This window comes from Dermacentor andersoni, chromosome 2, assembly GCF_023375885.2.
Source record: "Dermacentor andersoni chromosome 2, qqDerAnde1_hic_scaffold, whole genome shotgun sequence".
Lineage (NCBI taxonomy): Eukaryota > Metazoa > Arthropoda > Arachnida > Ixodida > Ixodidae > Dermacentor > Dermacentor andersoni.
The window spans coordinates 169,979,396-169,992,840 of NC_092815.1; the positions used below are offsets into that span (position 1 = coordinate 169,979,396).

The following is a 13,445-nucleotide window of genomic DNA, read 5'->3' on the forward strand; positions in this document are numbered from 1 at the left end:
CGACGAGATGACCGGAACCATGGACGGGAATTGAACACGGTTCGGGACGCGGTCCCCACTTTCGTCCGTCATCGGGTGGTTTCCGGAAGGGAGGTGTCAACCACGCCTGTCACGCGGCACATGTGGTAAGCGCTTCGGCGTCGGCCAACACTTCGGCGAGCCGTACTCGCTCCCCCGACGCGAGAAGAGGAGCCAGGGTCCGACAGTGCGGTGTATACGGTGACTCACTCGCGAAACTGCGTGGGCCGATTAGCTTCGCACCCGTTTTCTCTTTCCCCCGCGTTCCTCGTCTTTTCCGGCAAAACATGCCCGCAGTGATAGTCGGCTGGAGAAACGCCGGGGTCCAATTTCGTCGGAACATTGGTCGGGATTTCTCGAAGCGATTGAACTCGGCGTCCAGTGTGAGGCACTAGGCGGGAAAAGTGACTCGCGGACAGAGCGGCTTGCGAAAAGATTGCTCCGGTGCCTCGCTCAACTATTTGGTCTGCAAAAAAAAAAAAGCAATGCTCAGACCGTGTATGACTAAGCCTGCGTCGAAGATCACGTTTACTAAGTCTTTCTTGTCGTCGCGCGCGTGAACAACTTACGTGGACGTGATTAAAATGACAGCCCATATAAAAATTCCTACTGCTTTAGGTATGTTCGGGTCGAGCAGCATCACGCTGTTCTAGCATAGCGGTTGCGGCGTATGTGCTCATGCGAGCGTTTCAAGCGCGACATCCTATTCTTGATTATGTCAACTGCTCGTATGGGGCTGCAACAGGTTAGCTGTGAGGGTGTGTCACATCGTTTTAAGTCTTATTGAATATATAATTATTCACCAGAAGCAAAACTTACTTACATTAGGCGTAGTTTACTGATAATTTCATACTTGCTGCTTTAGAAATGCAGCAAGCATGTCAACTGAATATTTCAAACCTAGGCATGTGTATGTCGCATTTGGAAGGCGCACTTGTACTGCATACCATTTATGCCCGACAGAGAGATACGGCTCATTAAAGTGTGGTGCGACACAGCAATGCGCCTATGACAGAGGCCGTAGGGAAATGATCCGGAATTGGGTTCTTTTGTAACACCCTACTGCTTCTCAGTGTGCACATAAATCTAGGTACGCGACTTTTTTAGTATTTTTCATCCATCTAACTGCAGCCTTATCGCCTGGAGTTAAACCTGTGACATCCTGCTTAACGGTCTCACTCGTCGATCCGCTATCTACTGTGCACGCGCGCTACTCTTGTGCCAATGCCAACTAGCTCCTTCATTTACGCATTGAATTGATTTCTGGAGTATTACGTGCAAAAACAACGACCTGGATATGAAGCACGCCGTAGTGGGGGATTTCGGATTAGTTTTGACCACCAGGAGATTTTTGCCGTGCCCCCGGTGCACAGAACACGTGCGTTTTTTGCATAATTTACGCATTTGCCTCGTCCAATAGCAACAAGTTGCTTATGAAAGCGAGAGCGTGCCAATTTCGACCATTTCTTTTCCCTCGTGGCAGCAAGCGGTTTGAGACGCTATGTTAGACGGCGCCATGTTCGGGATCAGCCCGCGTTATCGAGCCCTCTGTTTGAAGCAGTTAGCGCTACTTAGGCACTGCGAGACATTGCACCTTCTTCGGGATCCGCCAACATCATAAAGCAATGGGTTGCAACGTTCCCTACCGGGAGCAGAAGAATATTTATCATCCTGCAGACGCTCTCACACTGTCAGGGTCGCCATGTTCTTGCTGTTGTCGCCACAGACATGCTCATGCCAGAATCGCTAGTCTCACACAAGCATGATGGCTAAACTGGTGACACTTTGCAGAACTCTATATGATACTTTATGATAACCTGCAAAATTCTACGCGTAACGTCGATTTAAGCAGTGCGTGGGACCTGTATTATTATTATTCGCTTTTTTTGTTTACTGGCGCTCGATTCTACGATGAAAGCTCCAAACTCGAGTGGCTTTGCAGCATTGTCGTACCTTGCTCGACATGACGCCCGGCCGTAGACTGTAGACGCACGTCAGGGCACGATCAATGTGACACTCGCGGGTCTCACCTGTAGAGATGCGCATGACAGTCGCCTATAGGTACTGGAAGAGAGATAGAAAAACTGTACTGTTTCAATTGATTCGGCTCTCGCAAGTTTTCTGTCCTGAAATAGTAGTCGTTTCTTCTACAATCAGGCAGGAGATCACAAAGACGCTTAGCGAGGCGCGTACATGTCGTCGAACTTTCCTACGGTAACAGAAAAATGCGCGTCTGGCCAAACACGTCCAACGGTGATTGACCACGAGCCAGCACAGGATGTCCGCTAAAGAAACAGGGCCCCGCAGGTCCCCACAACTCCCTCTTCCTTTGGATGTCTACCTTCTAAGCTGATATCTTTATTCCACTCATCACTTTCACTCCCATCCCCCAACCCTTACACATTTTTTTTATGAAAGCGAGAGCGTGTCTTAATTTCGACCATTTTTTTTCCCTCGTGGCAACAAGCGGTTTGAGGCGCTATGTTAGACGGCGCCGTGTTCGGGATCAGCCCGCGTTCTCCAGCCCTCTCTTTAAAGCAGTTAGCGCTACGTAGGCGCTGTGAGACATTGTACCTTCTTCGGGATCCGCCAACATCATAAAGCAATGGGTTGCAACGTTCCGTCCCACTCCCAAAAAACATGTCTCAAACTCACAGTGAAGGGAAGGCAGAATAAACACCCGAGCAGACTATCTCAAACGCACAGTGGGACGGAGCTCGAAGTTGGTCTACGTTGATGATGCCCTATATCAGTATATATCGAACGCAGCAGCAGCCATGGTGGTGGACTCTTCTTACACAGAAGTCTCCAGCATCTCCATTCCGCACTGTACACTCACAGAAGCGGAAGCTGCGGCGATTGTATTGGCTGTTCAATACGGGGACGCGACCAACCAAAAACTACAAGTAGTCACCGATTCAACAAGCGGCGTGTCGGCTCCTCCTAGCTGGCAGAATACCTCAAAATTAGCTAGATTCACGACTAATCCATTGGCTACAAATTCATCACTCAAACATCAGATTACGTGGGCCCCGGGGAACTCGGGGCTGGAGGATAACGAGACCGCGGACAGGCTAGCTCGAGGTCACCTAAACAGCGCGGCGACAATCCTCGATTCCACAACCACCCTCTCCGTCCCCGCGGCTTACGGCGCGAGACTTCAACACCTGCGCAAACAACGTCGGCTTTACCCCCCCACCACACAAGGGGCTAAACGCACAGGAAGCGCGGGACTGGAGACAGCTCCAGACCAACACTTTCCCCAACTTACACACCCAAATACAGCATCTTAGAACACTACAAAGACGCATGCCCCTGGTGTAACGAGCAGCCCACTGTCTACCCCGTCACGTGGGGGCGCACGGGCCCCAAACCGCCAGACAAACAAACATAACAACCGGAGGAGCAGTGGGAGGCCACTCCTGTCCAGCCCAGACCTAGAGACTCAGCGCGGACTCGTAATCCAGGCGAAAGTAGCAGCCAAGGCCACAGGGGTTTTGAAATGAAGACTCCACTCGCTGTACATTTTCTCTCCATATTTTTTTCTTTCTTTTGTGAATAAACTTTTTTCTACTACTACTACTACTAGCTTGACAACGCGGACGTATTCCGTATTGCCAATGGAGAGGCGCCACGCGCGTTGTTTGCTCCTAGTCTGACGTATTTTAATAGAATTGACGTGAGAGTTCGTCCAAAGCACATTACCAGCCACCCTCAACACTTCACTGGGCTATTATACGAAGATGTCTTAATAAGACTTCTTGCTGTGCTAGTTGTTACATGCTTCATACACTGACAAAGACGCAAGACACCAAGAAAAAGCCAGACGAAACGAAAGTCTGTGAAGCGCCCTTTCCTTTCCTTTGGTGTTCTGCGTCTTTTTTGGTGCATGAATCATACAGAGAGTCTGGCAGCCACAATGTAATCCCACCAACCTTCTTTTTCTGGTGCCTATCATGCCAAGCGAGACCTCATTTCAATGTAGTATCAAGCTGCCAACAAAAACGCAGCCTGTGAAAACGAGTACGCTGGCCTCGGTGCTCGCAAACTACCTCACACGAATTCATGCAACTTCAGTTTCCAAGGTTCAACAGCTTGAAGCAAGTGTGCGAAAAAGCCAGTGGAAAAAACTGGAACAAGAGCGTTCATGACCAGTATTCGCTGACGCTCTTTGTTTTCCTGTTGCCGGAGTGAGAGTGAAAGGATGCACAGAAAGTCAAGGAAGGTAAACCATGGGTAATTCCAGTTGGCTAGCTTGCACGGGTAAGCTTGCACGGGGGGAACTGGTAAGTGGGATGCGGAGAGAAAGAATAGAAAGGCACAGAAAGAGAGAAAGAGAGACGAGCACAAGCTAACCGCGTTATATATCGGTAGGTAGCGGCGTTCTTGGAGTCTATTGGGAAGGCCTGTAGACCGCCGAAGTCTTGGTAGCCCGAAAAATCCTTCTCTGCGGAAGTTATTTGGAAGCGCTGGCCTAGAGCATTTATTTCCGATAGTGGACGATTGTTTAATTGATCAAGCACACGGCAAATCACTTGCCTCTCGGTGCTATAGCGCCTGCAGGCACAGATAATTTGTGCGAGTGTCTCATCCTAGCTGCTTGTATCGCACGTGGGGCTGTTGGCCATTCCAATAAGGAAGGCATAAGAGTTTCCAAATGCGACGCCTAGCCACAGTCGGTACAGAATAGTGGTCTGTTCACGTCGCGGTAGCCCAGGTGCCAGAGAGCAGACACAGCGGCCGCGCAGACACCAATCGGCGCAGCCTCGCCTTTCTTTAGGTAGCGCCAAGAAAATCGCTGCCTGTGTTCTTAGGGAAAATGAAACATAAGCAAACTGCGGGGGAAGGGTGGGCTAACAACTATCAAGCACAGATGGGAGAGGGCGAGCAGAGATCAACGCCTCCGGCCAGAAGCAGGCGCTGCACAGAGCAGTGAAATTGGATTGGCTTGCGGGTTCATTCCCCATCCGCCAGCTTCCCGGTATCTGTACTTCGCCGTTCGTTAAATTTTTTTTTCCATTTCCACACCACCTTTGATACCGCTGTTATTCCTTTCTTCTTTTGAACCTTGTGATTTGTTCTTGTTTTTGTTTTTTGTTTTTTACCTTGCCACTGTCCCTGTAACAGCCTCCTTCTTTTTCCGCCTATTCTATTTTCGGTTGGCTGTCACGACGTAAAAGATCCCATTAATCGTCGTAACCATCAAAACCTGTGCGCCTGTTATGCTCTACCGAAACCTTCTCTTTATCACGAAATATTCTCGCTTCGCCCCAACACACACCTCGGAGCAAGTACTTCGAGAGTAAGGAAGCCTAAATATACTCTGCACCATAAGCGGCAAGGATGGCTAAATGTGATGCCGTCGGGTAATTCGATTGGTAGAGCCGAAAGTGATCGAGGCGCTTTAATCATGCCGCCCGGACCTAATTTTAGAAAGGTATATAAGACAGCGGAGATGAGAATGCCTCGTGCGGAAAATTTCGGGGAACCCCGCGGTTTAGTTTACCTAAATTTCCGCCGAGTGCTGTGATCTGTTATAGCTACTGCTTTTATTTTCTTGCGATATTAGAGAATGTAGTTGACCTCAGGCTAAAGGTTCTCAATTCATTGGTGCCTCGACTTGCTTTCATATATGTATTTCCTTTCTGCTACTCCTGCCCCTTTCATAATTTTAAACAACTCCCACTCGCTAGAAGGCGAAGCACCCGCTGATTGCGTTCACCGGTGTTGACCTCACATCCAAGTGATGACAAAATTAGAGAACCTTTTAAACACATGAGCGCCATTCTACTATTAAAATTATTTTATATGAAATTTTTGCGCTTATGTACATCCGGTCTACTCATGTTCTGCTCAAGTTTCTTCGTTATGGTGTAAGAGACGTTTTTTTTAGAGCGATAAATTCTGCAGGGAAACTTAAGGCTGCGTGCATGTAGGAATTTGAGAGCATTATGGTCCCTTTCCTGAATTGTTTTTTTTTTTTTCGCTCATTCCTCGTCAGTGCGAGCTCTCGCCTGCGTTCTGACTACGCCTCGGCAAGGCCAAATCAAAATGCGTCAAGCGTCTCAACGCACACAATTGCCCGCGAGGAGTTCATAACTCGAAGGACCGCTCAGTGCCGTTCAATTGGACAACAATGCTTTTCATTTCATACAATCATTTGTACACTTATTACGTGACGCCACCTGCACAACATTAGCTGCGCCCTCACGTGCGCAATGACGCACGCACTAGGCACGCCTTTAGTCGACTAAAACCATGGAGTCACCGTGGCGTCGCGGAAGTGTACTGTCTTGTAGCAGCGGGTGCAATCCCACTTCATCTAAATAGCCATGCTGATTTTTAAGGATATCTCCGGCGATAAGATGTTCACCGATTCCAGCAAGTACAAGTTGATGGACGACTGCACCTTCGAAATTGAATGTCACCATGGTACCCACAAGCAGGGCGAAATGCAGCTGGATGGTGCAAACCGTTCTGCCGAAGAGGTTTACGAGGGCACAGATGAGAATGCAGAGAGCAGCCTGGGCCTGGTACTGAATATGCGGCTCACAGAAACCTGCTTTACCAAGGCTGACTACAACAACTACCTCAAGACCTACACCAAGGTGCTTCAGGAGATGTGGCAGGAGGAGGGCAAGTGGCCTGAGGAGATCGAAGATACCAAGAGCAAGTTAACCACTGTTGTCAAAAAATTATGCGTGGCTCTGCTATCGCAAACACTAGAGACCGGTGCAGCGGGAAGACTGCCAGTAAAACAGTGTCAAACCGCTGACAAGACACGAGCACAAGCAACGTGTCCCTACCGCGTCCGCCAAGGCGTCTACTACGGCGTCCACGATTCGTGTGGCCCACGCCGTTGCCTGCACTGTGTACGGAGCGGCGGGCGAGGAACACCTCGAGGCACCCTAGTAGCCGCCCGAGAAGAACGACCCTCCTCCCTCGCCTGACGCCCCTGCCTTGTGCGCTGGAGGAGACGGCAGGCATCCGGGCCGCGTTTCTCGCTCGCGTGCGCGCCGCTCCTTCTCCCCTGCTAGGCTCGACCCAACCTTGCCGTGCCGCTATGCTGCGCGATGCTATTTTTATACTCTGCTTTCACTCTCTCTCAGCTCTCTCTCCTCCAGCTCGGCGAAGCTGCGCACGTCAAGAGAAACACAGCGAGCTTCTAACAGGTCCAGAGAAAAAGTTCTTGTCCAAGTTGGGTGACTACCAGTTCATTGGCGATCCCTGCAATGCTCAGGGCATTGTTGGTCCCCTGGAGTACCGTGAACAAGATAGCGGAGGGGAGACGGCGGTGATGATGATCTTCAAGCATCGTCTGGATGAAGAAAAAGATGTAAATGTATCGAGAGCTGAGATAGAAGACCTAGTCTGCAGCGAAGAATGGCCAATCAGTGGCAGCAGAGGCGTTGACAACTTCGTCCTCGGAAGCCCTTGGCCCTGAACATTATCTTACTGAGAAAACAGTGCAAGTGTACCCAAGCTGGATGACAAAAGGAACCTCTTGTGCCACTTGTCATATTATGTAAAGCTGCCTACCTAACAGAGGAGAGAGAGAGCAGTGGCCCCCACCTTCCGGTACATTAAACACTATTTATTATGTGCTTTTGGAACAGCTGGGCTGTGTATGGATTGAAGGAGTTGTAAATTCTAAAAACAAAAAAAAATCGGAGAAGTCGCTGTGGCGTCGGACGATCGTGCTTGTCTTGCAACCCGTAGGCCGGGGTTCGATTCCCGCCCAGACTTAAATTTACCAAACTTTGTTTTCAAAGCCATTCATTTAATTTGTTTACAGAAACCTTCAGGAGAAATTTGACGTTAATGCAAGCATTTTGTGACGCGTTCTTGCGCCGTCGGCCATTCTTCGTACCATCTTTCGGTCACACCAACTACGCCGACAGATCTTCGCCAAATGGGGCACATAATGATTTCGCATTAATTGTTACTAGAACGCCAGTCTATTTCGTGGCACACTTGGCGGCCGGATATATCAAAAGTGTCTCTAGTTATTTGCATTTCTACTAAATTAGTGTGACTCTGCTGCTTGACAGAATATATTTTCCGATTGCCAACGTTCCCTGAACGTTCTTCAATAAAACAAAATTAGTGTAGCTTTGGTAACCAGCGAGCTAAAATAATAATTTGTCGTGGAAGTACAATGCAACCTCGACAAACACATTATAGCTGTAGATGTCCGATTGCTCAGACACGGGTATTGTTGTTACTTTTGTCGATGTTGTTCTTATTTTTGTTCGCAATTCTAGTTTAAAAAGTAGGCAGCACACTTCAGGGATAGCTCCTTCAGGGATTGCTCCTCATTTACTGCGGCTGCGGCAAGTTCTCGCTGCAGACATCACCACCTAACTTTCACGAACAAAACAGCGATACGCGCCGAGTCATGTTTGTCCACTACGGTGTACTGCCTCCGAAATACACGCAGAAGCACTACCACATACGGAGAAGATTGTGCCACACTGCGTGCCTGGCATCGAGGCAATGGGCGTTCCCCCCTGCCACCTTGGTTATCTGAAGTGGTTGCCCTTGTGCTGGGCTTCAAACGTTCACTGACGACCTTCAATGTTCCGAGAAACTGCCGACCCTTTTCTGTACGTCAGACTGAGGAGCCCGGAGACACAGAGCACAATGGCGAATCCACTGACAGCGTTCAAAATTCATCAGAACTGCTGTCCCATTGTCCATGAGACCGGTGGTATGCAGCTTCGGCTTATACCGCGACGAAAGAGGAAGGCGACACGGTTGACGGCAGCACCCTTCTCGTCTCGCTCCTGCCAAATAGATTTAAGACAGAAGCGGCCAATTGTTAGAAAGTCGCCACCAGCCGCCCCGTCGGTCTGGTGCGCTCTTCGGGCCCCGCTACTTGTACGCTATTATGCTATACGTACATAGTCTATAAGAGTTTTTGCCTCCTCTTCGTCCGCTACAAGAACGTCTCGCGTCTCGCGAGAGTTTTATCAAGAATAAAGGTCACAGTGACACTCGTGTATTCGAACACTGAACCCATAGTTTGCCAGTCTAAAATCCTACCTCTCAGCCACTACGCCGACGCTCTTCTGTTGTAGCCTAGTCAGAACAATGACCTACAAGGCACACGAAACAACACGCAGCGCTGAACGACCAGCTGCGAACAGTCGTTTTAAAGGTCGAAGTGATTTTATATTACAAAACATGCGTATTACTTGCTCCTGTTAAAGACTGGTCAATAATGTCGTAACGGAAAGGTTTTTTTTGTTACATCTGAAAGATTATGAGGCGCATGCCACAATACCCGGCAGGAAACAACCCTGGGAGTCGCACCAGCCGCATTGTTGAAATCGCTATAGTGTAAAATGAGCCCTCTAAAAATTAGCATTGCGACGCGTGCCACTGCACCGATTTCTATTGATCCAGTCGCAGCATGTGAAACAGGCTTGAGAGGGCACAGGAGGGAATGGGCTCACGTTGTGCCGCCTGGCATCCGCGTGGACGGTAGCACCTGCGCCTCCGAGGGGAGGCCGGGTGCCCCAAACGAATGGCGCTAGAAAGCCATCTTGCGTCTTTCAACGCCTGTACCGCTGGTGGTGTTCAAAGGTTTATTCACATGTTCAAAATTTGACAGCTGCTTGTTCGGAGCATCCTTGAGCCAGATGAGAAAGTAGGCGTGAACACTGCATCGTAAGCATCGTATCTTTTCTTTTCCGTATTTACATTTTCCCCTTTGTCCCTCAAATGTATAGAGGAGCCAACGGGGCACGTCCTTGGTTAACCTACCCATCGTGATTACTTAGTGGCTATGGTGTTGGGCTGCTAAGCACGAGGTCGCGCGATCGCAACCCGGCAACGGCGGCCGCACTTCGATGGGGTGAAATACGAAAACAGCTGTGTACCTAGATTTAGGTGCACGTTAAGGAACGCCACGTGGTCGAAATTTCCGGAGTCCCCCACTACGGCGTTCCTTATAATGCGATCGGGATTTTAGCACGTAAAACCCCATAACTTATTTTTTTTCTGGTTAACCTCCCTGATTTTCCCTTTTCCTCTCTCTCTCTCTCCCTCTCTTGGATGAGATTTCGGCCACTTGGTCGGTAGGTGCAATTACGCCACGTGCATTGTTTTTATAGTAATCTATGTTATAATTTCTCAGCGTCATCCTTACTTCGTTTAACTTACAACTATGTACAGACAAATCTACCGACAGTGACATTTCATCCTTTTATTTATTTAGCTTTCTGTCGCTCTTTTCTTAAACTCAGAACTGGTTCCTAGTCGAGTTATATCTTTTCGATTCAAAAAGTTAGCTCTCACACAGCCGAACCCCCTTTGCTTTCAGGAATCGTGTCTTCAGAAGGCGCTGCAGACGTTTCTATTCGCATCATTTCAATAAAATATTCCACAAGCTAAAGTGAACGCTTAAGTGTTGTCTTCTGTTCTCCAGATTTATGAGCCCCTCCGAGCGTAAAGGGACTTTTTCAAAACTCCGTATGCTACTTTTGACGAAGCGTCGTCTATCCCTCGCTCTTAATTTAGTTTATCGTCTGCTGGCACATTCCGATTGCCAGCAGCGGCTGAATCCGCATGCCCCCGCCCGTCTAAGTCCGCTATCTCTAAAGACAAAACACTGTCAGGAATCAGCTCAACCTTCTTGGCCGAGCCAGTTCTAAATAGGCAGGGTATTTACAGATAGGTGAAAGTTTCCACCAGATGCATATGAAAGAATTGTATGCGTGCCAATCCAAGTTTGTCCAAGCCAGCGCGAGGACGCCATTATTATGATGCACCGTTATCTTCGTAAGGCGGCTGCAGCTTTTTTTTTTTTTTTTTTTTGCATGAGCGATGCAGCGTTTATTTTATAGCGTTCTTCATCCTTCTAAATTCGTCCTTTTCTTGTTTGTGTTCTTGTTGATTTGATTCATGTACCCCTTCGTTTATTATTGCGTCCCTGTTTCTCAATAACGCTGTTATTTGGAGACAAAATATACTTTCTAGAGCAGAATCTGTGTAGAAGTACAGGAAGTAAGTAAACAAAATTTGGAAACTCTTGCCCCCCCCGTCCCCCGTCCCCCGCCAACGTCAGGGAAATAAACCAAAAACCAAGCTTTCTATTCAATTGCCTATTCAGCGGGGCGTTTTTCTTTTATTTCTTTTCGAGAGCTTGCGTGAGCTTCTCTAGAACTTGCCTTTTGTGCGCTCAAAGCAAGGTTAGCTTCTCGGCTTCGGATACGGCTTTGACTCCTCTCGCTTCCTCGAGTTGACGCGCGTTCTTCAATGGCAAGCGGCGGCGAGGGAGTGCCCGCTGCTTTCGTCGGAGAGCGACGGAGCCAGCGCGACCCTCCGCTCGCCGTGCCACTCGTGGAGATCCCGAACTCTCGGGGTTCTGATCCCGGTATCAGTGCGCGAACAGAACTTCTGTCAGAACAAAGCCGATCCAGAAGAGGGCGCTCCGGGCGCGCGGGGCTCGCGGCCTCTTGTCCGCGCTCGCTCGGTTCGGCCGAATACTTCTTTAAAAGGGGAGACGAAAAAAAAAAACTTTCACGCCGGGAAGTACCTGGATTCTTTCTCGGTGTTTGGCTAGGTGCTTGTTTGTTTTGATGCCGCGCCGACTTCTGGTGCGTACTGCTCCGTGCGCGTGGCAGCTTCCTCCGAGAAGTTCGATTCAGCCGCTCCACCTTCTCCTCTGTCTCCAGCCTTTTCCGTCGGTGCCCGCCGTGGCACTTGTGTGTGCCGGCTTAAATTTGGAATTAAATTTATACTCCCTTCTCTGGTCTCGATCGCTTCAGAAGTCGAGTGTCGCGTTGCAGTGGAGATAAATCCAGTAAGTGAAAAGAAACAGCTCTCTAGAAATGAGACAGAAAGACTTCTTAATATTGGATCTGAAAAGAAAAAAGAATTATTCTACAGAAATAATGGCAAACTTGAAGATACGCCGTCGCGCATGCAAAACAACATGGTGACCTGCAGCAGCCAGATGGCAATTTTTAGCGGTAATTTTATTGATGTTGAAATGGGAAGCGACAAACGACCAAGGGTGCCTTATTTTGACGCACATCAATCGAGTCACGTCGGGCTCAGTTACTGCCAGTTACGGGCTCAATTTGGCAAAGAAAAGCTGCACAGACCACCCGTTTCTTTTCAATGTATGGTAATACTGCTTATTTCTTTATTCAAGCATTGATATCACGCAGAAACGTGGTTGGACTAATACTTTCGACAAGGAAAGTTACACGGCAACGGCTACAGCATTGCAGCGAACCCTACTCTACTGAACAGGCCATGACAAACACAATAAAAAGTTATAAACAAGATCAGGTACCATCCTCATTTATGCCTGCTCGCTGAACAAACAGTTCGAGAAAATCCATTAGAATGAAATAGCTTGTCCTTTACTCTGCGCAAATCGAGACCAGCTTCTTATTTTCAAATTACGGCAATAAGTGCAAATCTCCCACTGCGAGAAATCTTTATTGGCATTTACCTGCCGATGGACGCGCTTACTTACATTAATAACGCAGAAACTAAGCGACACAGCACGAGAGTCCGTGTTCCTTGTTCAAGAATTACTGACCGTGCAAGACCAAACCAAGCTAACTCGGTGCAAAAATAAGGAAGACCACAATGAAATCACGACACAATTCATAAGTCCTGATGGAAGACCGAAACGAACTCGGGAACTCCTGACAAGGCAAATACAATGCTATATCAACTGGGATTCAGAAAAACCACGCAATCGCGGGCGCACCAACGCCCGCACCTACGCCATTCCTTGAACTCCAAACTAAAGACAGAGCACATCTTCCTTGTCTTCAGCAGCACAAGTTTACTTGCGTCGCACGTAGAAGATCTCGACGAGCCTAAATTCTTGTTTTCAGGAAGAAGGAGAACCGCGAACCGCTAGTTTGCTAATAATGGTTAGTGGCACAGTGACTTCCGCTAGCTTGCATCGTTATTCTTGCCTTTCATGTCCCACGTGAAAGCGGACGCTACAGTCCACAATATGCTGCAATAAATAATCCGCGGAACACCTTTCTTGCTGTTTTCGAATTTAAGTAACGCCTTTTAAATGATAAATAGACTGCCTGAACTTGAAAAGAAACGTAAGCACACGCAATAAAGTTTAACGAGAGCACCGCTCAATTTATTCCATGGCGCGGTGGCCTTATTCGGACGTCGTTCATTTTCGCCAGAGAACAGCTCGAGCCGTGACGAGGGTGTTACGCCTTTGATATTTTACCGTCCTGGTAACCACAGCGTCCGCCCTGGCGTTATACGCATGCAGAGCGGCAATTTCACATAGGGACTGAAGCAAGGAGATCAGACGATTAGTTGGGAACGCAAGCTGCATATTACCAACCGCATCAGCAATAAATCATATCTTTTTCGGATTTCCAATGCATCGTCAGTGAAGGAATTAGTTTTCGCTCAGAGGCCTTAGG

General features: G+C 48.5%; 1 protein-coding gene across 1 annotated transcript; it reads left to right on the forward strand.

Annotated features, from left to right (window-relative positions):
• Positions 1–4,541: 4,541 nt before the first annotated feature.
• LOC126540894 (translationally-controlled tumor protein homolog) lies at positions 4,542–7,462 on the forward strand. The gene is made up of 2 exons (XM_055076441.2): positions 4,542–6,719; positions 7,205–7,462. Exons 1-2 carry the CDS (start codon positions 6,351–6,353, stop codon positions 7,460–7,462), a joined length of 627 nt encoding a protein of 208 aa, XP_054932416.1. The 5' UTR covers positions 4,542–6,350.
• The last annotated feature ends 5,983 nt before the right edge of the window (positions 7,463–13,445 follow it).

What these genes read in the sequence shown, in the direction of transcription:
- LOC126540894 (XM_055076441.2), top strand. Translation starts at nt 6,351, where the DNA reads ATGCTGATTTTTAAGGATATCTCCGGCGATAAGATGTTCACCGATTCC. An exon ending in CTGTTGTCAAAAAATTATGC is followed by an intron (nt 6,720 to 7,204) that starts GTGGCTCTGCTA and finishes CCAGAGAAAAAG; the next exon opens with TTCTTGTCCAAGTTGGGTGA.